This window comes from Pimephales promelas, chromosome 10 (assembly GCF_988280905.1).
Source record: "Pimephales promelas chromosome 10, fPimPro1.hap1.1, whole genome shotgun sequence".
NCBI classification, from domain to species: domain Eukaryota; kingdom Metazoa; phylum Chordata; class Actinopteri; order Cypriniformes; family Leuciscidae; genus Pimephales; species Pimephales promelas.
In genome coordinates this window covers 30794769-30821355 of record NC_142778.1, presented here as the reverse complement: position 1 = coordinate 30821355, position 26587 = coordinate 30794769, and the positions used below count along the sequence as shown (strand labels likewise).

Sequence of the window (26587 nt, the reverse complement as noted above, 5' to 3'; positions counted from 1 at the left end):
CAGCCACATTAACGCTGAGACAAAGAGGAGCGTCACCCGACGGCACGTCACAGGTCCTGACGAGACTAGATAATTGGTTCCTCAATTGATTGCCATGAAAACGGTGAGGTCAGTGAGCCGACGGACGGCAAGGATGACCTGGAACACGGTCCGTCACAGATTCTAGAATTCTCTACTGAATTCGATCCAGTGTCCACTGACCTTTACCTTCTTTATCCAACACCAATTCTCAGCACACAAACAGCAAGGACATTCCTATCTGTGACTGTCAATTACAATTTGAAACTTTATGATTGGAATTAAATAACCCCTATGAATGAATTTGGATGACAATTTACAAAGTCTATATTTCAGAGCTTTATTTAGAATGGGGAATAATTCTAGATAAACCATGCAGATGGATGAATTTGAAGAATCTTTATGCAGCTCTTTTCCATGCGCTAGTGTGAACAGTACTACATAAAGAAATCTTCCAGAATGTATTGTTTTGTCTGCCAGAGGGGGGAAAACCGAACAGTGTGAGGGTGATTAAATAATTACAGAATTTTTCACATTTTGACTGAACTATTAAAGTCGCAATGTAACAGAAGAATCTTTTCGTCTGTGTAAAGTGCTGCAGGGATGACATATATTTGTAGGCAAAAACTCTAAATATTCAACCCGATCTCATGGGAATTCTTACGAATTTTACAAGGTGGCTAATTCGTAACAATTCGTACGAATTAGTATAATTTTTGCTAAATCGTACATATTTTACGAATTGGCCAATTCGTATGAATTCGTACGAATGACCTACCCCTGACCACGCCCCTAAACCTACCCATCACGTGGGTTTAGACAAATTGTACGAATTCGTACGAGTGAGGTCGTATGAATTAATACGTATTAGCCACTTTTTAATCACTCGTACGAATTCATACGAATTGGTCGTGAGATAGCGTTGAAATATTTGCTAGCATTTTAGCACCTCTGGTGCATCGTCTTGAAGCCAATGATTAGATTTTTGGTTAAATGTTGGAAATAATTTCAATGGTTTACACAAGTTTAATGCTGGTGACTTTGAAGTTCGTCTATGGGCTATATGCACGCATAGTTCCACATTTGACGCAAGGATGCTCAACAGTTTCCGGTTGTGGAGATTAAAGCGGAGGAAAACCGAGGAAAACGGGATTATGGCAGAGTCTTTAAAATTTACTGTCCTCCCGTCTTTGAAACGAAACGTTCATGCGTTTCTTCATACGTTCATATGAACGTCCATACGTTCATAAGAAGCATAAACACAACGAGGGGTGTCTGTTTTATCTGTTTTTGTGACTAACGTTTCTTTGGTATAACCATGGCGTATAAAATTCAATATAAATTCTCTGTAATGCATTGGACTCTAATTTATAAAAGTTGTATTTGTGAAGATTGTCTTGATGGAAAAAAAAACCATTTAAGAATCATAAACTTTTGTTTTTATTTTCACAAATAATCCAAAAGCCAATTAAAAATTCCTGTTGGGTTTTCGAAATTCCTAACTTCCGGGATGGCCTACAAAAAAAAAAAAAAACATCATCACTGCAGCTCTCTATTGTGACAAGTGAAACAGATGATCAGAAATCTGAATGCGAGCTTGTGTGCGATTTTAAGAAAGGGACTGGGCTTGAAAATGAACTAAATGATTGGATAAGACCAATAAGATGCATTTAGAAAATAAATTGGTTCCAGCCAAGTTTAGGTGCTGTAAGTGATTTTAAATGTTTTGTTAACTTGAGCCAGTTTACTAACTTCAACCACACACTGTGTCCAAAATACCTGAAAGTGAGATTGGCTAAAAGAAAACGTCATTCTCTCACCTTTTTCAAATTTTCACCTACAGTATATTATTTGTCAAAATCACTGTAGGAAGTCAGGAATCATACAAGAGATGAATGGAGGCATTACGAACATGTCCTTGGTAGAATTTTGTTCTGCTTATGATGAATCACAGGCATGTTCTCAACAATTACAGGACTTAAAGAAGAGGAAATGACAGAGATGTTCAAGGAGCTGCTGGGCTTGAGCACAAACAGCTGATTACAACTGTCATCAATGCAAGGTTTGAGGACATTACGCCCTTCCGTAAGCTGGTTAACACAGAAAGAATTATTTTAAAAGAGGCTTCAAAGACAAATGTTTTTCTTGGAAGTCCTAGTAGGGTGCACTGAAAGTGCAACAACCCTGAGAGATGCAAAACAACTTTCCTGCGGGGCGACGGGGAGGAACGCTCATTGCAAATGCTCCTTTGATTAACTGAGCAAATGAAAATCCCTGCTTGATTTACTAGCGATCAACCACTAATTACCATTCACACAATTGATTATAGATAATTGGTCGGACAATTCATGAAATAATTTATAGCTTCCTTAAGGAAGGTGTACTGAGCTTGATATTAGTGAGCTATTCGAAAACTTTCAATTAAGAAAAAGACTTTTGACTATAATAGGAGCAATTTGATCGTCAACAGGAATTTATATATATAAGTTAAATGGATATTTTAAGATATCCATCTCTGACACTCCATAGCATTAAAGGCAGCTCTTTGCGTCTGTGTAGATAAAATGCTGCATCAGGGCCACCTTAAAGGGTCAGTTCACCCAAAAATGAAAATTATGACAGTAATTACCAAACCCGTAAGAATTTTCTTCATCTTTGGAGCACAAATGAAGAACTTTTTGATGAAATCAAAATGGAGGAATTTCTGTCCCTCCATTGACGGATACGCAACTACCCTTTTGACGCTTCAAAAAGTTCATAAAGCGACTGTAAAATAATGAATTGAGCAGTGTAGTCTTTTTCTGAAGAGACTCAATCGCTTTTATATGATGAACGCATTTAATATAACATTGATCAACTCACACATCAGTTGTTGTAAACAGAAGCTCGAGCATGTTCGCTAGATTCGAGAACTAATGAGGTTCATTCTCGTGTCACGCAGCACGTTTGAGCTTCAGCAAGAACCAATGAGGTTTGTTCTTGAGTGTCAAGCAGGTTCGATCGAGCTTCTGTTTATAAAATACTCAATTAAATCTGTTCATTATATAAAGTGATCGAGTCTCTTTAGAAAATTTGGACTAAACCACTCAATTCATATGGATTAGTTTTACGATCTCTTTATGAACTTTTTGAAGCATAAAGTAATATTTGCGTCGCTATCAATGGATGGACAGAAAATTCTCAGATTTCATCCAAAAGATCTTCATTTGTGCTCCGAAGATGAACCAAAGTCGTACAGGTTTGGAACAACAGGGTGTAAAATTAATTACAGAACTTTCATTTTTGTGTGAACTATCCCTAAACTTTGATGTAGGTAATTATTCATCATATGTAATTTCAATTTGTATTTATCATTTTATTTATGTAATTTGTTTCTATTTATAGTATCATATTTAAGACAAATATAAAATGGAGAGTTCCAGTGCATGCTTCTGTTATTTTTTACCTTACTTGCTAAATTCAGTAGCCTTTTAATAATTTTTACTTAGGTATTTTTTATACATAGGCAATACCGCACTTTAATGTGAATTTATGATGGTTAGGTTTCTCTGCAGTGCCTTTAGCGGTGACTATATTCACAATTTAGCACAGCCTTTATTAACTTGTTGCTTTTTTTTAGCTTCATTGCTGTCATATACAATTTCTGACATAGTAATAACTAGCCTACAGTATGCCGCCTTTGTTACATTGAAATTTACCGTTCGTGGAAGCCTAGATCCCACTTCAGACGCAGATTAGCCTATGTGTTACGTTTAGGCTTCTATGTGTAAACGTGGTACATAAATCTAAATGTGCTTATATTAATAACACTACTGGTTCGTCGCATGAATCGAAACGCAGCCGTCATCATCAGCGCAGCAACAGATCTAAAATGAACTCAAGTGACTGTAAAAGTGTGTGTCGCTCTGTCCGAGGTTCTGAAAGCAGATCACGTGACACCACTGCCTCATTCAGCAGTGAGCGCGCGCACTGGTTTGTAGAGAATTTCACGTGAGAACGCGACAAACCATCACTCGCATACACTCAAGCCTACTTCTCTCCGCTCACCCGAGTCATAGACGCGCTTACTGGAGACATTGTGTATCCTTTCCCCATAGCTCGAACACAATCGACAACATTACGATGGTAGACTTTGGCATTCTTCGTTTTTCTCTGCGCTTCTTCCGTACTTCATGCCAAGGCGGTGATTGCAGTGGATGGGCAGAACGTGCCAGGCTTCGTTTCTAATCCAGAAAGTGCCCGTCTGCTCGGGGATCTCGTGCTAAAAAGATGTAAGGATCGAAACAAGCCGCCCCCTCCCCAAAACCAGCATCTTCTTCACAAAAATGCAGAAGGGAATTCGACTTAATGATGGTCATGTCACCTACCTGGGTCTTTTGGCAAAGAAAGATGGCACGAGGCGAGGCTGTTTAAGCAAAAAGAGCTCAGACAACACAAAATGGCACACCAAGTGGTTTGCTCTGTTGCAAAATATGCTTTTTTATTTTGAAAGCGAGTCCAGCTCGCGACCTTCGGGATTATACCTGTTGGAGGGATGTGTGTGTGACAGGGCGCCCTCACCCAAACCTTCACTATCAGCCAAGGAGTGCTTAGAAAAACAGGTATGGAATGACAACTTTTGTGCATACTTCTGTGATGCTGATATAGACCGTTAGAATAGAGTTACTTTTGGGGCAGGGCAACTAGAAATGGGCATTTTCTGTTTCCAGCCAGCAGCGACTGGGGGGTTTGTTTTATGCGTAAAAATGATGAGCATGCGCTCGAGACAACCAACAATTTTACCACAAGGCAGCATCTTCTTCTTTGTTCAGTGCTATAGGAGATTATTGTTTGTTTGTTTTTTTCACCTGATATTTCGTTTACTTTTTTCAAGAAGGGTTTCTCTGTCATGTCTACTTTTCTTTGGAAATGATCTTTTGAGCGACATCACGTTACGTTACAGTTAAAGCCAATCATCTATAGGTTACATAATATCCGTATGATTACTGATATACTCACTTTTGGATCACATATAGACAAACCCAACCGTTGGTTTACATTTTTTAAACCCAAGGTCCATATGTGACCCAAACATGGGTTGAAACAACCAGCATGTTTAGAGTGCTAGCTTATTTGTGATTACAAAAATTATAGGCTAAATTAATTAGCCAACAAATATGATATGATTTACTTCTTGGCCTGGTTCATCCAAGCAAAAATGTTGTCATCATTTACTCACCCTCAATGTTTCAAACATGACTTTCTTTCGTTAGTGAAACTCAATAACAAACGACAGCCAAATCACCACTAACTTATATTGTGTGGAAAACACGAAAAAACGAATGGTGACTAATTCTCCGTAACATTATGCCTTGCATTTCTCTTTGTCTTACACTTAAGACATAGCCTAACATAAGGAGAGGACATGACAGAAGTCAAGTACAGCGGTTTATGCAGTAAACTTAATTGTCAGTATATGCAAACGGCCGTAGTCAACAGTTTACCGACGTTCGTGTCTTTCATCGTTTAATATTAGCTTTCCAGGGAAAAATGGATCTTATTTTTCAGCGTTTCTCCTCAGAGACATTTAAGTTTTGCCTGTTCCCTTCTCTACTTCACACAAGAGAGAAAATGACGCTAGAGAAGCACTTTAAAAACCTCAGAGTCGCCATCATGCGGAAAACTGCCGTAGAATCGCAGTCTGTTTGACGTATTGATTTAATTCCCGCGCTGATATTAATAGCATCCTACCTTGGCAACTGCGTCTTCACAACGTGTTTAATAACAAATCGCTTCCAAAACTGAACTTTATGTTCACAAGACAATGTTTGGGCGTCTGGAAAGGTGTTATGCAACATTTTTGTGTTCTTTGTTCGTGTTATTATGATCCAACCATTACAGAGACGCTGCTGATTAGGATAAACCAATATGTCAGATATGTTAAAGTATGCCATTTAATGTAGCCTAGTCATTGAAACGATAGTGTGTTGTGCCATCCTTGTTTGATTTTAGAGTGCTTATGTATCAACATTTTTACCTATCGTTAACTTAAATGTGATAGAGGTAAAGGAATTAATATACTTTTGACAAACAGGATTAAAATGAAATGTGTCATAACTGAGAAAAGCGGCTTTATTCTAAGTGGAAACTATTCTACATGGTTGGTTTTCAACCATGTTGAGATCACATGACCAGCAGTGTCATGAAATAGATTTCAACAGTCAGTGCCAGATCACTTTTTTAGATGCATGGGTTCAGCAAGTATTTTCTCCTTTGGGGTTGAAAAATATTTTTGTTAAAAGCCATGTACCATACCAGCCAGCTACAAGGTGAATCACAATACAAACTTTAATTTGAAGCAAGATATGTTTGACAATTGGACAAAAAGACACCAGTAGGCCTACAAAACTGCGTAGTTAATGAGGGAAAGTACGGTGGCCGGGAGAGCTCAACATGCTGCAATTGAAGAAAACACATGCAAATAGAAAAAACACCAGTTTGGCAACACATGTACTGCAAATACTCACAATCCAACCAAATACAGAAACATGCTACAAATAACATTTAACTGGACCTGATTTTAACCATTATTTAAGAAACATGTATTTTCAATAACCTTAAATGTTATTTAGTTGTGAAAGTAAGTTACCACCTTACATAACGTTTCACAGTTAATTGTGTATTTCGTCAGATTACTTAGGCTAATAAATATATAAAAAGGCAAAGGAATCATGAACAGAATGATAAAATAAACAAAAACTCACCTTTCACATCATCAACAACACCACTGTCAAGTAGATATTGAACAATAAGCTTGTCCTAGCCAGGTTTGTCACTTGTTTGACACACCTCTGGAAACATTTTCATTGTGGTTCATACTGTTTGCAGCATGTTATGATTATTTGTAGTGTGTTTGTGTATTTGGTTGTGTTGTGAGTATTTGCTGCGTGTTTCTGTATTTGGTTGTGTCCTGAGTATTTGCAGCGTGTTTCTGTATTCGGTTGTGTTGTGGGTATTTGCAGTGTGTTTCTGTATTTGGTTGTGTTGTGAGTATTTGCAGCGTGTTTCATTTGGTTGTGAGTATTTGCTGCATGTTTCTGTATTTGGTTGCTTCATGAGTATTTGCAGTGTGTTTCTGTATTTGGTTGCGTCGTGAGTATGCAGTGTGTTTCTGTATTTGGTTGCGTCATGAGTATTTGCAGTGTGTTTCTGTATTTGGTTGCTTCATGAGTTTTCGTTTGGTTGTGTTGTGAGTATTTGCAGCTTGTTTCTGCATTTGGCTGCATCATGAGTATTTGCTGCATGTTTCTGTATTTGGTTGCTTCATGAGTATTTGCAGCATGTTTCTGTGTATTTGGTTGCGTCATGAGTATTTGCAGCTTGTTTCATTTGGTTGTGTTGTGAGTATTTGCTGCATGTTTCTGTATTTGGTTGCATCATGAGTATTTGCAGTGTGTTTCTGTATTTGGTTGCTTCATGAGTATTTGCAGTGTGTTTCTGTATTTGGTTGCGTCATGAGTATTTACAGCGTGTTTCATTTGGTTGTGTTGTGAATATTTGTAGTGTGTTTCTGTATTTGATTGTGTCATGACTATTTGCAGCGTGTTTCTGTATTTGATTGCATTATGATGTTTTATTAACAAAGTTCGGAAGGAGCACTTTCAGATAATTAACCTAATTAACGCAAAAAGAGTGCATTCAGTTAATTAACCCCATTAACAAGATAAGAGGTTTATATACAGCAGACTTTCCTCTGTTCATTGACAGTTTATCAGTATCCCTTCACCACCTTATCTCCTCACTTCTAGTTCTAACTATTCCCAACATAACCGGAGAGAGTACTCAGGGTTCGGGCCAAAATACCGGACAGCACGCCAAATACGCATAACATTTACTCTCTTTAATTACATGTAAGTGTGAACTCTTCGAGTAAATATTTGCAGCACACGTGTTGTCAAACTGATGAAGATGTTTTCTTATTTTGCTGGTGTTTTTTTCTATTTGCACGTGTTTTCTACAGTTGCACCTCATCGAGCTCTCGGACACCGTAAGAAAGAACTACAGTCCCATTAAAGCATTTTGAAAGACATAAATAAATAAAAAAACAATGGATGAATATAAAACTTTTTGATTTAAAGATTGAATTTAGTCTTTTGAGAGCATGTGATATCGGCTCAGTTATGTCATGCTTGTCACGATTCTCTGATTGGTTGAGATTTATTTGCAGAATCATGGGTAATGTTGTTATCATTAAAAATCAATTCCCCAGTGGAAAAATGAATGGGATTTTTACTCCCTGAACCTGACTGTTGAAATTTATTGGACCTGGTTACTAATAATAACAATTATTTCACTTTATAAACCCCTTTTCCAATGTTCACAAATTATAAACATAAAACTATGGTATGGATCAGCATTTGTGTTCCACCAGACAGTCCAAAAAGAATACGTATGAGTGGAAAAATAAAATGTCCTCTCAAGCGGTCCGTGCTGAAGTGATGACCTGCAGCTACACAAAGCGAGGACAAACGGCAGGGCGTCAAGTGGTGGCCATGGCCGACACACCACCAAATGTCTACGACTAAAACACAGCCGCACTGCATTGAACAGGGAGAGAGATTACGACATATGGTGCACCAGTTAAAAACTACAACAACAACAAGAATGTGGACTTTATAGATGTGTGCAAAAAATATTGAAGTAAAAGATTAAAAACAGTTTAAGGTGTCAGTATAAGAGCCAGTGGAAAAAAACAACAACTCAGTGCACCTTTAATATTCAGCAACCTGATGCAACAGCGACTTAATCAATGCAGCCATATGGCAATCTGAAGCATACACTATTTAGAATAGTTGTTCATGAAACAAAATCTCTAAAAAAAAAACTGCATCAGTTCTTCCTTGCTTTACAAGCATGTCTTTTAACTACAAGCCAGTGGTGGAGACTCACATAGCTGAAGATGTTTTACCTTAGTTAAACCTGCCTAGCTGTGTCTTAGGACTGCAGTGTCTGTGTTTGTGAGTGTGTAAGGACCGCGAGTCTTGGACCTTCCTGTGAACAGCTGTCCCTGTGCTGACAAAGCAGGATGCGGCATGGAGTTTGATGCTGTGAATGTCTGTCATCCTCTGAAGAACAGAGCGTAGTTAGAGCGACGTTACCTCACCTCGGTGTTAGACTTCACGCACGCTTCACCCTTTATATTAGGCATGCAAACTGTAACCTCATTCAGTGTAAGTCATTTGCATGAATAATTTCCCCCTGGTGAGCTTTATGTTTTCACTCAAAATGCATAAATGTAAGTTACCTGCCATTTTTCTAATACTTGCCTTGAGCAGAGCAGTCAATATAGATACTTTCATTGGTCTTCCACTTGTATATTATTCACATATTTAAAGGGGTCATGAACTGGCTTTTTAAATTTTTTTATATTGTTGTCTGAGGTCAACTTATGACGTTCGCTTGGTTTTTACATTAAAAAACATCAAAATTAATAAATAATAGGCTATTTTCTAGCCCAGTTTTGAGCCTAGCTGAAAAACACTCGGTTTTATGGGCGTCTCGCACTGAAGTAAAGTAAAGTAAACGCCCACTGCTGTGAGTGGATAACAGTTTTGCATATTATAATGAGTTTCACTCTCAATCTGGTTTGTCATCACAAGGTAGGGATCTATGTTATTTATCTATGCTTGTAATGCGCAAATCGGTGGGCGGGGCTAAACCGGCCGTTTTGAAGTAGGCGTTGATCTTCTTCTGCGGGGTTGGTGTTTTATCCTCTTTGACGTCATAGTTCCCCACTTTGAAAAACGAGTCGTTTGCAGAGCCTGGTGTCAATAAAAGCTTTTATTGGACTAACAAGGACGTTTTCAGTTCTGAAACTGAAACTTACAGGATATTCTCATAATATGATTACCTCTTAGATGTCAAAAGCTCAAAGAAAATTTGATTTCTTAGTTCATCACCCCTTTAAATTTTAACTTTGCTGATTTTCAACCGGCTTGGTATTGTTAAAATGTCGGTAGTATATGTAAATGAACAATGTTTACTCATTGTCTGTTACCTGGACTGAGAAATTGGTGTTTATTTGTGAGCAAAAGTCACACTTTTGATGCAGCTTGTTTCAGCCACAGAATAAAAAAATATCTCACAATTCTGACTTTTTTCCCCACAATTGTGGAATATAAACTTGCCATTGCAAAACAGTTAGTAAGGGTAGGTTTGACACAGACACAGTGTTTGTAGTCATCCAGTTTGAAATGTTGACTACAAACAAGGTCGTTTTTCAGATTTTCCGCCATTGCATTTTCTCCGTATTTTCGATTCTTTGCAGTCGCTGGATCCTTCACTGGAGACTCACTACTGCTAAACGTTTAAAGGTCTACTGCATTATGACTAAAAGTTTCCTAAGAAGTATTTCCTACTAAAGCAAGGTGGTATTAGTAGACTGATGGGAGTGGTCTTGGACGGCAACATGCCCAGTGCATTGTGGGTGCATTTGGCAAAAGGAAAGATTTCATTTTCATTTTATCATTTTCATCAAGATCTCTATTCAGGTTGCACCGATTAAAAAAAAGTTTTATTGAAAGCCCTTTTTGCAAGCAGTGAACCCCTTTAATAAACAATAAAAACAATCATCAACAGTCATTATTTTGGTTTAAAATTCACCAATTCTATTGTCTAAATGCATGTTATTGATCTTATTGTGAATGATTCAACCATATTTTTTCTTTTTTTTTGGCCTCTCTTTGGTGACTTCTTCGATCATTCAGTCCCCTGTGTAGTAAAATCCCTACATTTGGATCGGATGTTATTTAGTTAGTGGTGCTTGCTGAAAGCAAGGCAACACTATTACTATTGTGTTTTATGAGCCGGCCCAAAAGTTTGACGCGCTACTCCTCCCGCAATTTTTGTCACACACCCATGAATGAGGTCTCAAAACGTGCGGAATATTCAGGAATGGTGTGCTATGACTTTTCTAAGCGATCGGGGGTACGATGTTCGCCCGAAGGGCGAACATATTTCCCAAAAATCCCATAGACTTAACATTGCGACAAACTTTGACGACTCATAGCTCCGAGCGAGAATTTCAGAGAAGCCTGCGATTTACCACATTTGAAGAGGCTGACAGACTCTGTAAGAACATACCTCACAATGGGGTAAAAGTTGCACCCCTGGGGGGCAGGAGCTGCCCAAATTTTCCCCATTGACCCCCATGTTGTTTATTATTCTTCTTCTTATTATTATTCTGGCCACTTTTTGGTTCGCTACTCCTCCCGCAGCTTTTGTCACAGACCCATGGGTGAGGCGTCAAATCGACCGGCTCATTTAGGAGAGGTGTGCTATGACTTTTCTAAGAGATCGGAGGTACGATGGTCGCCCCAGAGCCGAAAAACGGCCCAAAAAAATCCCATAGACTTAACATTGCGAAAAAATTTGACGAGTCATAGCTCTGAGCGAGGATTTCGCAGAAACCAGCAATTTACCACATTTGAAGAGGCTGACAGGCTCTGTAAGAAAATACCTCACAATGGGGTAAAAGTTGCACCCCTGGGGGGCAGGAGCTGCCCAAAATTTTGCCAAAATTCCCATAGACTTAACATTGCGAAAAAATTTGACGAGTCATAGCTCTGAGCGAGGATTTCGCAGAAACCAGCAATTTACCACATTTGAAGAGGCTGACAGGCTCTTTAAGAAAATACCTCACAATGGGGTAAAAGTTGCACCCCTGGGGGGCAGGAGCTGCCCAAATTTTTCCCATTGAAAATTTTCTAGTATAGCATTTTACTATTCCAGGAAAAAGTTTGGAGCACTCCTACGTCCACAGTTTTTGTCACAGACCCATGAATGAGGCATCAAATCGTGCGGCCTATTGAGGAGAAGTGTCAAATGAATTTTATAAGAGATCAGGGGTACGGTGCTCGCCCCAGGGGCGAACAAATTTCCAAAAAATCCCATAGACTTAACATTGAGACAAACTTTGACGACTCGTAGCTCCAAACAAGGATTTCGGACAAACGTGAGATTTGCCACATTTGAAGAGGCTGGCAGGCTCTTTAAGAACATACCACACAATGGGGTAAAAGTTGTACCCCTGGGGGGCAGGAGCTGCCCAAAGTTTCCCCATTGACTTACTATGGTGAAGGACGTCCCATCAAATGCATGTGTTTTTCCTACTATGGTAAATTGCATAGGGATTTTGTATTGAACATAGCTCTGGATCACAGTGTCATAGAGACAAGGGGGCGGGCTCATTTTACTCAGACGACCAATCAGTCTCTCAGGATCATTGTGAAGCTATTAAGCCACGCCCTAGCAACCATTTAGAGCACCTTAGCAACAACTCCCATAGACTTCCATTAAAAGAGATCAAAGGGATATCTCAGGATATAAGTGTCATAGAAACATGAGGGTGGGCTCGTTTGACTTGGGCCAGCAAACAGCCAATCATGAAACACCTCAACAATTTCTGGCCATGCTCTAGCAACCATTATCGAGCACCTTAGCAACCAAAATCCAAAGTGGCATATCTTCCATTCTGAATGTCATAGAGGCATGGGAGTTGGTTTATATCATTCATACTGACAAGCAGCCTGTGGAGTTTCATGATTGGCAGCTGCCAAGCCACTCCTTAGCAACCAAACAGAGTACCCTAGCAACCATTTTGCACGACCTATATCTCTGCATCAAAACATCGTATAGAGATGGGGGTTGGTTTATACATTCACATTGACTTTGGAGCTTCATGATTGGCAGCTGCCAAGCCAGTCCCTAGCAACCAAACAGAGTACCCTAGCAACCATTTTGTAAGACCTACATCTCTGCATCAAGACATCGTATAGAGATGGGAGTTGGCTCTTTTTACTCATGCTAGCAAACATGACTTGCTACATGCTACACATGCTAGCAGAGAATAGCTACATGCTAATATTGATTAGCTAAGTGCTAAATCATGCCAAGAAAATGCTACAAATTTCATAGTAACCATCTGTGACAACTACCAACCACCTATACCAGAACATCCAAGCAACCTCATAGCAACACCCTAGCAACCACCTAGCAACCACCCAGAACACGCTAGCAACACACTAGCAACCACCCAGAATACCATAGCAACCGCCTAGCAACCATCCAGAACACCTTAGCAACACCCTAGCAACCACCTAGCAACACCCTAGCAACCACCCAGAACACCCTAGCAACCACCTAGCAACACCCTAGCAACCACTCAGAACACCCTAGCAACCGCCTAGCAACACCATAGCAACCACACAGAACACCCTAGCAACCACACAGAACACCCTAGCAACCACCTAGCAACACCCTAGCAACCACCCAGAACACCCTAGCAACCACCCAGAACACCCTAGCAACCGGGTGGTGAGTTTTGCCACTGCAAGCACCACTTCACATTTTCCTCTGGAAATGTACATTCTAGTTCCTGATTATTATCTTCATTAGATCAGATCTAAAGTCTGTAGACCTAATGAGGTTATTGCAACCTCTTTTAATCTTAATGTAGTATTTAGCTTTATACTTTCCCTCTATTTCTCCAGGTGTGCCAACTCACAGAAACAGGAGCAAAAAAGTGGGACGCTCTAAGAAGTCTAGAGTTTGGCAATACACAGGTGTGCAGGGATATATTTTATTTACTTACTTTTTTAGGGAAAAAATCGGCCCAAGTCAGGGATGTACAGATTGTAATGTAATGTACAGACCTGTCTCCACATCTTTGCTTGGAAATTCATTTTAATTTCCAATTAAATCTGTTTGGTTTGGTGTTGTTTTTTGTTGTTTTTTTAGATTGTAGTGTTCATGGCTATTCTCTAATCTAAAAAAAAAACACTTATTCAGCACAAAGGGTTTCTGGGCACTCTGCGTACTGGTGTACTCATCACAAATTTGCGTTTTATTGAAAACCATCCTGCTACCTTTTCTTTCATTGTCATTGTATTTACATAGCAATCACTGCTCTACCATTCATTTATAGGCCCTTCTTTAATATATCTGCATTTGAGCCCATGGTTCCTATGGCAACTCCTATTTGCATGAGAAAAAGAGTGGTTGGAGGGATTGTGTGTGTGTGTGTGTGTTGCGGGAGCATGTAGCAGTGCGTTTCGCCTCCTTCATTAATGCTAACGCTGTTTGGGCTAAATTTGTCCGGTTTTGGCCCATTTATAGCAAAACACTCATCTCTCTTTTGGGAACAGTTGCATTTCTGCAGCTCAACAGAACGAGCGAATGCATGTAGACTTACTGATGCTTTCTATTTTGGTCTCCTTGCAGATTGCACTTGCATTAGTACTCAAGACAGACATAAAACAGTTTGTTCTTTACAGAGAAATGGGAACATGAAGAAAAAAAAAAACACCTTGCTAAAGCTGTACGTTATGGATTTGACTTGTAACTGAATCACAATGGTACACTTTTATTCTTTTAAAAGCCATTTTCTTTCCTACAACCATGGTTCACTTCAATTAGCGAAGGCTGACCTGACAGGTAAGTAACAGGTTGCAACAAAAAGGGAGATATGGCTGTCTGATGAAAGAATCTGAAACAACTTGTCTGAACTCTTTCATAATTCCTTTGTTTCGTTTACACAGACTTAAAGATCATTTGTGAATGTCATATACTTTATTTGAAGCACCATATCCTCCATTATCACTGTTTTCTGGCTTGTAGGCTGGCAAATTGCAGCATATTTGGTTTAGGGCTGTCAAACGATTAATCGCGATTAATCGCATCCAAAATAAAAGTTTGTGTTTACATAATATATGTGGGTGCACTGTGTATAATTAATTGATATATATAAATAGACACACATGCTTGTAAATATTTAAGAAATATTTTCATGTATATACTGTATATAGATTTATATATAATTTATATTATATATAAATAAAAATATTTTTTATATATAAATAATATTTTTTCTTAAATATACATGCATGTGTATTTATATATATATACAAAGTAATTATACACAGTGCACCCACATATATTACAGTATATGTAAACACAAACTTTTATTTTGGATGCGATTAATCGCGATTAATCGTTTGACAGCCCTAATTTGGTTCGATATTGCCAGTTTATGCTGTCATTAATGGGTTTTGCAAGCATTTTTTTTAAAAACATTGTTCTTCAAATTGTGGTTTTAAAGCACTTGATTAATCTTCCAAAAAAAAGTGTTTTTAGTGTGTGTGTGTGTGTGTGTGTGTGTGTGCACTGGGCGATATGGCCAAAAAAATAAAAAATTATCGCGGTAATTTTTTTAAAATCATTCGATATCAATAATTATCACGAGCAATGTCAAATCTTTATTTCTTTCAAGTTTAAAGGCATATTTTTGCTCCTAATTGAAAGTTGTATAAACCAGAGTAAATCAAATAAGTAAATATACATGACTCAGCTATAAATTGAGTCTTGACCTTGCTCATCGAAAGGAAAAAACAAGATATTTCAACCATGAGAATTATGCAACAATACAATATGTCATCTTTATATCTAATAATATGACATGTCTAAAAGAACAGACCCGTTAATCACTGCTTTGTGCGGAAACCTTGTGTATCATCAATGTGATCAATCTCTAATTCACCCAAGATCAACCACAACTGACTGTTTGCTAAACTCCACCCACCTTAGTTACTGTTGTTCGCTGAGTCAAGCTTTACACAATGTCACACAGGAATAAATTGATGAACAGTGAGCAGTAAAACATCAGTGAACCGAGATGCCTAATACGTCTCTACAATACTCGATACACATCAATTTACCTTGGAGTGCTTACTGATGTTATACATGTTCATTTGTAAATGAGAAATGACACTTCTCAACATTTATTTAATTTTTTTATTTATTTATTTTTTGCCCATGCAAGTATTTTTCTTGAAAAATACATTTGTTTGTTTTTTCAAGACTGTGATGTAATTTAGCAGGTCTGCCATGCAGCAGAAATGGAGGTTGTTGGGGATTCGGTGCTACGGCCGGGCTTTCTGAAATGAAGAGAGACGGGTTGCACATACAGAGCCATAGCCACTAGCGCACGGAGTTGCTAGGTAACAGGTAGCATACAGTTATGTAATGCGCCATGCTCCCGGTTTACGTGTTATATGGTATTCCTCTGGAGAGCTGGAGCTATCTCAGGCACAGGGAAGTTTCCCTCCGACCCAGCAGAACCCTGTGTTCTCTGAACTCGTCATGCACTCGCACTCATCAGTCCGAAAGATTAGGGGGGTGTCTGGTGTTCTTGGTGAGCATGGTGTACTATGTCATATTTGCATATGCAAAGGAGTTTTTGTTTGTATTTTTAGTTGTACCATGCTGGATACTGGAAGATTCATTGAAATGTCACATTCAAAGCTGTCAAAAAATGTGTTCGCAGCACAAAGACTTTTTGGTGTATATGGTTTGTATTCATTTGTGCCAATTGTCTTCAGCGCATTGGCAAATGCACAATGCATTTCTTTTAAGAAATTATTGCAAACCCTGTGGTTTTGTATTACCCTATCCATTTTTGTTGTTGTTGTTGTTGTTGTTTAGATGAATAAATATAAATAGATATATTTCCAATAAATGCTGTTTTTTTGAATTTTCTAGTCATCAAAAAAATTATCACAACTTCCACAAAAAATATTAAGCAGCACAACTATTTTCAACATTGATAATAATAATAAAATGTATTATTAAAAATAATAAAATAAACTTTATTTTATAAAAAAAAAAATATATATAAAAATATAAAAAAAATAAAAATATAATAAAATTTATTATTTAAGGACCCTGTAGAGAAGTATAATAATAAACGCAGCCTTGGTGAGCATACGAGTCTTCACGACTTCACGAGTGATTTTCCCAAGCAAGGCATGTTCCTGGATCAATCTTTTTTTGATCCTGGAACAACGTTCCTATCCAAAAACATACTGTAGTCCTAACCCCATCCCTACCCTTAAACCTAACCCTACTCATAACTTTAGAGGGAAATGATAAGTGATTAAGAGTGGTGTAGAAACTTCGAACCCTCTTTGTAAGCCTAAACTTGGCATTAACTGTAAACTAGAGCTGTGAAACGATTAATCGCGATTAATCGCATCCAAAATAAAAGTTTGTGTTTACATAATATATGTGTGTAGTGTCTATAATTATTTGTTTATATATAAATACACACATATGCATGTATATATATTTAAAGAAAATGTGTTGTTATTATTATATCAATTATTTATGCATAATATAAATTTTGTATAAATATATATAAAGTATATACATGCAAATATTTCTTAAATATATACATGCATATGTGTGTGTGTATTTATATATACAAAATAATTATGCACACTACACACACATATGTTATGTAAACACAAACTTTTATTTTGGATGCGATTAATCGTGATTAATCGTTTCACAGGCCTACTGTAAACCTATCCCTCAAAGCCGATTGGTTGATTTCTGTTCTGTCTGTTTTACAGTATTATTTCACTGTCAGCTTCAACCATGAGAATCAGAAGGCTGTGGAGCTCCGCACAGAAGACGTTAAGGACTGCGATGAATGGGTGGCAGCAATATCACATGCCAGGTGAGCAAACTCTTTCAGTGTTTTTAAGATCACATGTCTCAGTTGTCTACTTCAGTGTACAAAGGAAAAGAGATTAAGTCACTGTTTATTATGCACATGCTGGGAATATTTCAGAAATACACTGAACATGTATTTCTGTAAGATCACTTCTTATTGCTACAGTATGTTGGAATGTGGTTAGGGATAAGTTTAGAGAGACTAGAACTTGCCTACAGAAAGAAAAAGACACAAAGTCTTCTCATAATGACAGAGTTTTTTTATTATTTATTTATGTGTCCTATAATGTTCCATACACAGCTTGAATGTGATGGGGGAAATGAATACAGAGGAGGGTTTTTTTGCAAAGTGGACAAATTCCATGTCTCATTATCTATAATTAGCCTGAAGCTTGTTTAAGCAGTCCTGGATGTTGCAGAGGTTCTGCTGGGAATATTGTTTATTTTTAGTAATGAACTTTGAGTTTGAATTCTCTGTTGGGAATTAACAAACAAAGCACAACATGTTTTGTCATTAATAACAAAGAGCTGTTATGCAGTCAAGGGTTTATGTGCAGTTTGATATGGTTTCAGTTTGTTTATGTTCATGTGAGAGTTAGCATAATGGTTAACCTTGTTAAAGGGATAGTTCAACCAAAAATTAAAATTCTGTCAGTATTTACTCACCCTCATGCTGTTCCAAACCTCAATGTGTTTATTTGTTCTGCTGAACACAAAGGAAGATATTTGGAAGAATGTTTTAATCAAACAGATCTCTTTCCCCATTGACTTCCATAGAGTCACCCAGAGATTTTTACCCAGAGTTTTGGGTAAACTAAACCTTTAAGAGAAATAATGCATCTTTACAACAACACGCAGTATAACTGATTAAAAAATCTATTTAATTGTTTTATATAGTGGAAGTTTTAATTAGAAAAATAATTTAATTAGAAATTGTTTGGGATTGCTGGTTTCTAGTTCATCTAGTTGCAGATGAACTGACTTTTATACAATTGATGGTTGGAGGTATAATTTTCTGAAATTGAATAACGAATCACTATTTTTCAATAATCACATACACACACGAGTCATGACAAGGATGATCCCTGTTCATACGGATCTGCAAAAACAACTAGAAACCAACTAGAAATGGCATATTAGGCCAGTAGTTGGCGATGTTACTTTGTAAAGAACCACTACATGCCTGTAGATTGCATGCACATGAGATCATCATTTTCACAAATTTACGTTTTTTGTAGTTTACAAAAGAGATTTCAGTTTTTAGATGAAACCAGTGTCGTATAAACGGCCCTTTGAGACATTTGTGCCATTGTTGGAAAAGGCATGACTTATTTTAAATATTGGGGCTGTCAAACGATTAATCGCGATTAATCGCGATCCAAAATAAAAGTTTGTGTTTACTTAATATATGTGGGTGCACTGTGTATAATTATTTTATATATATAAATACACACACATGCATCTATATTTCAGAAAACAATATTATTTATATATAAAATATTTATATTTATATATAATATAAATTATATATAAATCTATATATAGCATATACATGAAAATATTTCTTAAATATATACAAGCAGTGCACCCACATATATTACGGAAATGCAAACTTTTATTTTGGATGCGATTAATCGCGATTAATCGTTTGACAGCCCTAGAAAATATAGCAACAGAATTAACATATTTACAAAATATACAGGCACATGAATGAACTACATTTCCCACCATTCCCTGTGTCAACTTCAGTCACACAACTAATGCAGATTGTTTACTCTTAATTTTGATGAACCATCACTAAAAACACACCCTGCATGCCTTTGTGAAAAACAGAAAAATAAATATGAAATTGCCAAACACATCCATATTTTTGGTGACTTTTGTCATTTATTCCACAAATTGATGTAAAGTTTATCAAAAGATTGAGATCAGTAAGATTTTTTTTCAAAGAAAATACTTCAATACAGCATTAAATTGATCAAAAGTGACAGCAAAAACATTAACAATAATTTATGTTGTAATGCTGTTCTTTCAAATTTGAAATGAAAAACATTGATACTAATAAGAAATGTTTCTTGAGCACCAAATCAGCATACTAGATTGATTTCTGAAGGATCATGTGACACTGAAAATTCAGTTTGGACATCACAGGCGTAAATTGCTATTTAAAATATATTCAAATATAACATTTCTCAATGTTTATATTTCTCAGTATTGTTGATCAAATAAATGCAGCCATTAGTGGACATAAAAAAAAATGTATGAAGCCTAAACTTTCCAATGTTCACTGTGTGTTTTTGGCTTGTTTGGTTCATGCAATGGGTTATTTAATCAATTAAGTATCAAAAAACCCCAACAGCTTCACGCAGAAGTATATCAATACTTCTATATTGTCAAGATATCAAACAAGACCCGCTCAGAAGACTCTCTTTCATAATCAGCAGGTCTAGTCTTGTGTTTGCAGTGAGGGCGTTCTGGTCTCAGTCTGTACTGGAGGACTATTTCGGCTGTTTATCTCTGGATGCCCTGCAGCGGTTCTAAATCTGTGTGCATAAACATGAAGGCGTCTGGATTTGCTTGCTGTTTTGAGATAAGCGCTGATCCAACAATTCGGTTTAATTGTTGAATTCGAGCATTCACAGTTTGCTCTGATAAAGTGTGTGCTTATGGGGTTACGTCCTCTGCTAATGAGCTTTATTTCTAGTATAACGTGATGTTCCTCATTGTGTGGAGTGTGTGCGCACTCATGTTTGTATTTGTTTCCTGAATGCCTTTGTTGGATGGTTGTGTATGTGTGCGTTTGTATTCATATGTGTGTGTGTTCTGTGTGCAGCTACAGAAACCTGGCCACCGAGCATGAAACGCTCATGCAGAAGTACCTCCATCTACTCCAGATCGTGGAGACCGAGAAAACAGTTGCTAAGCAACTTCGACAACAGATAGAAGATGGGGAGATTGAGATTGAACGTCTAAAATCAGAGGTAAAATTTTATATTCAAAGTGCTCTAGGGATTGTTTATCTATAGTGAACATGCCAAAATCCAGTCGAATGTATGAGCAATTTTATTGCATACTGTATCAAGATGATTCTGCCTCTGAGGACTGAAAAAGTTGTGGGAAAAGTGTGAAATATGTTCAAAACTACATATTTTCTAAATCACCTAGTCGATGCATTTCCTGAACAGCTAGTTTGCCTAGGGAAGCCCTGTATAAATAGTCACCTGACACACGTTTCAAAGGGGACGTTTACATAAAATGTCTTTGCACAACAGAATGGAGAGGTTATAGCTAGCGTAATCGTCATTACTAAAAATTACAATGAAAAAAACATTGATATAAATATTTTCTTTAAGTGAAATGTAAAAAAAAAATAGTATATCTGAAAAAAACTGAAACTAAAATACATTTTTTTTATCACTAAAATAATAATACAAAATTTGCCAATAGTTTTTTATAGAGGATATATTGTAACATGCATTTTTAGAAATATCCTGCAAAAATAGAGGCTGTGGTTGCCAGAAACGCACTATAAAAATACAGTACCAGGGTTTCAGGTATTACAGGATGGCATATTGTCGCCTGTATATTTTACAACTTATAACCGTAGATTAATATAACGTTCTTGAACTACCAAAATCTGCCTTTTACCTTAAAATATATTGATAACTACCATAATAATACAGGTGGCACAATACAAATCACATGATGAATCAGAGTTCATTGTTAATGTACTGTACATAAGACACAAACATGCATATACAGATAAAATACCATCAGGGTAACACACATGAGACACACATGAGATAATGTTATACTAATGTACAATAATGATAATAAGGGGGGAAAACTTTTTGTATAATATGCTATGTCATGTCAGTACATTTTTACATAATTGTTCAGTAAAATTAAATATAATGCAGTGTTCAGTTTGTATAGACCATTTCACAAGATGTAAACAACACTGGTCCAGAAGCACTTCCTGTTTCAGGTTTTTAACACTACATAAAAGCTGGGATAAAATACAACCAACAGAACATTTAAAACTGAATCAAAAAGTTAAACAAACATCTTTAAGATGTTTTCTTTACATGTGAAATAAAGAAAACAGTTACAAACTGAAACAGGAAGTGCTTCTGGACCAGTGTTGTTTACATCTTGTGAAATGGTCTATAGTAAAGTAACATACAATTAATGTTAACAGGTTTTTATTGTAGCACTTTTTTTCTATAAAAATTACAAAAAATTGGAATTTTTGATCAAAAAATTTGGACTGCCTGATCAAACAGAAATATAATGCTTATAAAAATGTACGATTGAATATTATAAGCTAAGTTACAGTGTCCAAAGTTCAGACATCAATTAGTTAGTATGCAGAACTAGAATTTACTGTAAATAATATTAAAATGAAACAATATAAAATATGAAAAAACTAGTCTGTCACACTGATCAACTAGTAGTCAGTTGTGGCATGACTAGTCTATCCTCGTGACCTATATTACACGATCATTGCTTTTCTGGAAAGGAAAATGGTAGAGAGAGTGAAAAGTGGTGTGAGAAGCATTTGGTTTTCAAGAGCTTTCTCCAGACTACTTTGCACTTCACTTTGCATCTCAGCTCATAAAAAACGGCTCTCCAGGAGAACTATGATCCCTGCTGTATTCTTCATCAGCCAGATCAAATAGTCATTTTACTTTAAAGTGCAAATGGAGCTGGGTGTATGAAATGGTGTGCTGAATATGCATGACCCCAGATGTGTTGTGTGCGTCGCATCCTTGGTCCGCAGCATAATAAACTCTTTCAGCCCGCGTCCAATAAATGGAGCACTCGCCTTCAGACTGTGCTGGCCAGCTCCCACCTCTTTTGTGTCCCCAATGTATCCCTATTAAATTGCAGTGCCATGTAATAATTTGAAAGTTTGTGCACCCTAATCATCGGAAATCATCGATAGCTTTGATAGGGTGAGCGTTTGTGCCAGGGATTTGGCCGGACTCCGGAAAGGAACTTTTTTGCAATGGAAGAGTTGACTGCCATTGTTATTGCTGTTTTGTTACAGATCGCGGGAATGCTCAAAGACAATGAGAAGATTCAGTCGAATCCCACCACTGCACCTAGTGATGATGATTCTGAGATCAAGAAAATCAAGAAAGTAAGACTGGTTTTCAAAACACACAATCATTCTGTTTCTAAATCTTGTGAGCTGCCTATCCCAACCATCACAGAATGCATTCATTCAAGGATTTATACAATGGCAGCTCTTCTTGCCTACCTTTTAAACCAAGCTTCACATTAAAAACATAAACTGTCTCTAGTTTGTGGAGCAAATGTTTTATGTTTCAAGGATGATTAGGTTTCACTAATACACTAATGTATTATTAACTAACATGAACTAACAATGAGCTACACGTTTGTTACTGTATTAGTTAATCTTTGTTAATGTTAGTTTATAAAAATACAGCTGTTTATTTTTTGTATCGGTCATTCTTAGTTCATGTTAAAGGAGTAGTTCACTTTAAAAAAAAAAGCTTTTGCTGATAATTTACTCACCCCCATGTCATCCAAGATGTCCATGTCTTTCTTTCTTCAGTCGAAAAGAAATGAAGGTTTTTGATGAAAACATTCCTGCATTTTTCTCCATATAATGGACATCACTGGGAATCAAACGGTTCAAGGTCCAAAAGACACATTCAGTACAAACTGCAAACTGTTCAAAGGGCTTTAAACGATTCCAGACGACGGATACGGGTCTTATCTAGCGAAACGATCGCTCTTTTAAAAAAAAAAAAAAGTGTACGTTTTATAAGCTCAAATGGTCGCCTTGCTCTGTTCTGTGATGCGCGTTCGTGACTCTCCTGTTCGAACTAGTTCATCAAAATAAACAAATCTTTTTCTGAGTCAATTTGTTCATTCATTCGTTGAATGAACCAAATGACATGAAAAAAGATTCGTTCATTTTGATGAACGAGTTCGAACAGGGGAGTCACGAACGCGCATCACAGAACAGAGCAAGGCGACCATTTGAGCTTATAAACAAATAAATGTTACATATTTGCACTGAAACTGTCTTTTGGACTTTGAACCGTTTGGTGCCCAGTAAAGTGCATTATATGAAGAGAAATCCTGGAATGTTTTCATCAAAAACCTTAATTTCTTTTCGACTGAAGAAAGAAAGACGTGGACATCTTGAATGACATGGGGTTGAGTAAATTATCTGCAAAAGTTTTTTTTTTTAAAGTGAACTACTCCTTTAATCAACATTGTTAACTAATTAAACTAATTGTAAAGTGTTACCGATGATTATTGGTTAATGATTTGCCGAGATATTTTTGATGTGTTATCCCCAGTTCAGATCTATTGATTCTATTGTCTGATTCTTATTTTGTTTCTTCATTGGTGCTGCTCCAGGTGCAAAGCTTCCTGAGGGGCTGGATGTGTCGGCGGAAGTGGAAGACCATCATTCAAGACTACATCCGTTCTCCACACGCGGAGAGCATGAGGAAGAGGAACCAGGTCGTCTTTAGCATGCTGGAGGCCGAGGCCGAGTACGTCCAACAGCTCCACATCCTTGTCAACAACTTCTTGAGACCGCTTCGCATGGCCGCCAGTTCCAAGAAACCACCCATAACCCATGATGATGTCAGCAGCATATTCCTAAACAGGTAAACACCAGTTTTTCAGCTAAAAATAATCCTCATGCTTAGCATGATTTGCATGCCCAGAGGAAAGAAAATCAGATCTCTTTAATATCTGAACTGTTTCTCCTCAACAGAAATGAGATTAGCAAATGTGGATGTCTCCTACTTTTCAGATGTTTTTCCTGAAAAAAAAAAGCCCACAGTAATCTTATCTCTATATCCTATAGCATTTTAGAAGAGATCTCTGGATGTGAGCTCATATTTAAAGAGATTTACTAAAGTTTGAAATCAAATTATTCCTAGATCAAATAATCTGAGCTATGGAATCCACATTGATTTTTATAGATTTTTTTGATTTTATAGAAATTCAAAAATTTGGGGCAATTCAGAAATTATTATTATTATTTAAAGTCTTATTCAGCAAGGATGTATTAAATTGATCACAAGCAAGTGACAGTAAAGACATTTATGATGTTACATAATTTCAAATAAATGCTGTTCTTTTGAACTTTATATTCCTTAAAGAATCCTGGAAAAACAAAGAATCACAGTTTCCACAAAGATATTAAGCGGCTCACCTGTTTGTAACACTGATAATAATAAGAAATGTTTCTTAAGCCCCAATTAGCATATTAGAATAATTTCTGAAGGATAATGTGACACTGAAGACTGGAGTAATGATGCTGAACATTCAGCTTTGATCACAGGAATACATTATCCTGATTAAAATATCCAGCTTAAAATTCATGTTGGTCAGGCTGGTTAATGCTGATTAGAGCTGGTATAGTGCTGGTTAAACTAGTGTACTAGCATAGCCATGCTGTTCTCAAGCAAAATTGAGTCGAGCTGGTCCCGCAGCAATGCTGGATTTTCAGCAGGGCATATTTTAAAATATATTCAAATTTGTGTGTGCTGTATATAATTATTTTGTATATATAAATACACACACATGCATGTATATATTTAAGAAAATGTGTTATTCATATATAAAATATTTTTATTTATATAATATAGATTTTGTATTTATATATATATACAGAACTTAAGTGCAAATAATTCTTAAATATATACATATATGCATATGTATTTATATATACAAAATAATTATACACAGCACACACAAATATATTATGTAAACACAAACTTTTATTTTGGATGCGATTAATCGCGATTAATCTTTGCACAGCCCTAATTCAAATAGAAAATGTTATTTTACCGATTTTGCTGATGTTACTGTGTTTTGATCAAATAAATGCAGTCTTGGTGGGCATCATATATTTCTTTATTCATATTTCTTTCAAAAACATTAAAAATCATACCAACCCCCAATTTTTGAATGGTAGTGTAGTGGATTACCATCAGTCAGGTCAACATTGTAAATAATGACTATTCGCGTATATAGAATGTTCTGGCATTAAAGGGATAGTTCACCCAAAAATAAAAATTCTGTCAGTTTTTACTCACCCTCATATTGTTCCAACCCCGTAAGACCTTCATTCATCTTTGGGACACATATTAAGGTATTTTTGATGAAATCTGAGAGCTGGATCACTCCTCCATACTAGTCCATAGGCTTCTTAAGGGATTGAAACTTGTTCCCCGAAAAGTTATTAAAGACATCGTTAAAATAGTCCAAGTGACTACAGTGGCTCAATCCTAAGTTTATCAAGTGCCGAGAATACTTGTTGTGAGAAAAAAACAACAACAAAATAACGACTGCAATAGATTCAACTATTAATTTCCTTCTCTGTTATTTTTGTTTGTTTTTGCGCACAAAAAGTATTCTCATAGCTTGATACACTTAAGATTGAGCCACTGTAGTCACTTGGACTAATAACTTTTCGGGGGGCCGGCAAGTTTCAATCCCTTAGAAGCCTATGGAGGAGTGATCCAGCTCTCAGATTTCATCAAAAATATCTTAATTCGTGTTCCGAAGATGAACGAAGGTCTTACGGGGTTGGAACAACAAGAGGGTGAGTAAAAACTGACAGAATTTTCATTTTTGGGTGAACTATCCCTTTAAAAACCTTTAAAATGTATGAAATGCTTATAGCTTTTATTTCAGTTTACCATAGAAAATAATTTTCAGTTTATGAAAAACAAAAGTTATGTCACTACCAATACTTTTGGACACGGCTGTATACTGTATGTCTGAACTTAATATTTAAACCAAAAGTCTTCTTAACTATGAAATAGATTGAACAATGAAATCCTTACATGTCCTGTTTATTTCTGCAGTGAAACCATAATGTTTCTGCATCAGATATTCTACCAAGGGTTGAAAGCTCGAATAGCAAGCTGGCCAACATTAGTCTTGGGTGAGTGCACTGCCAGAGCGGTTGGCAACCAACAGCACAGAAAATTTTGTAGACTTAACAAATTGCAAA

At 36.8% G+C, this 26587-nt stretch overlaps 1 protein-coding gene across 1 annotated transcript in view; it reads left to right on the top strand.

Annotated features, from left to right (window-relative positions):
* The first annotated feature begins 3976 nt into the window (after positions 1–3976).
* The window catches only part of rasgrf1 (Ras protein specific guanine nucleotide releasing factor 1), a 46575-nt gene continuing 23964 nt past the window's right edge, over positions 3977–26587 (top strand). The window contains exons 1-6 of the mRNA XM_039684192.2: positions 3977–4619; positions 17466–17572; positions 20402–20549; positions 22622–22714; positions 23971–24224; positions 26439–26518. Of these exons, the coding sequence (XP_039540126.1) occupies positions 4344–4619; positions 17466–17572; positions 20402–20549; positions 22622–22714; positions 23971–24224; positions 26439–26518 (958 nt within the window). The 5' untranslated portion in view covers positions 3977–4343. The remainder of the gene's footprint in view (positions 4620–17465; positions 17573–20401; positions 20550–22621; positions 22715–23970; positions 24225–26438; positions 26519–26587) is intronic.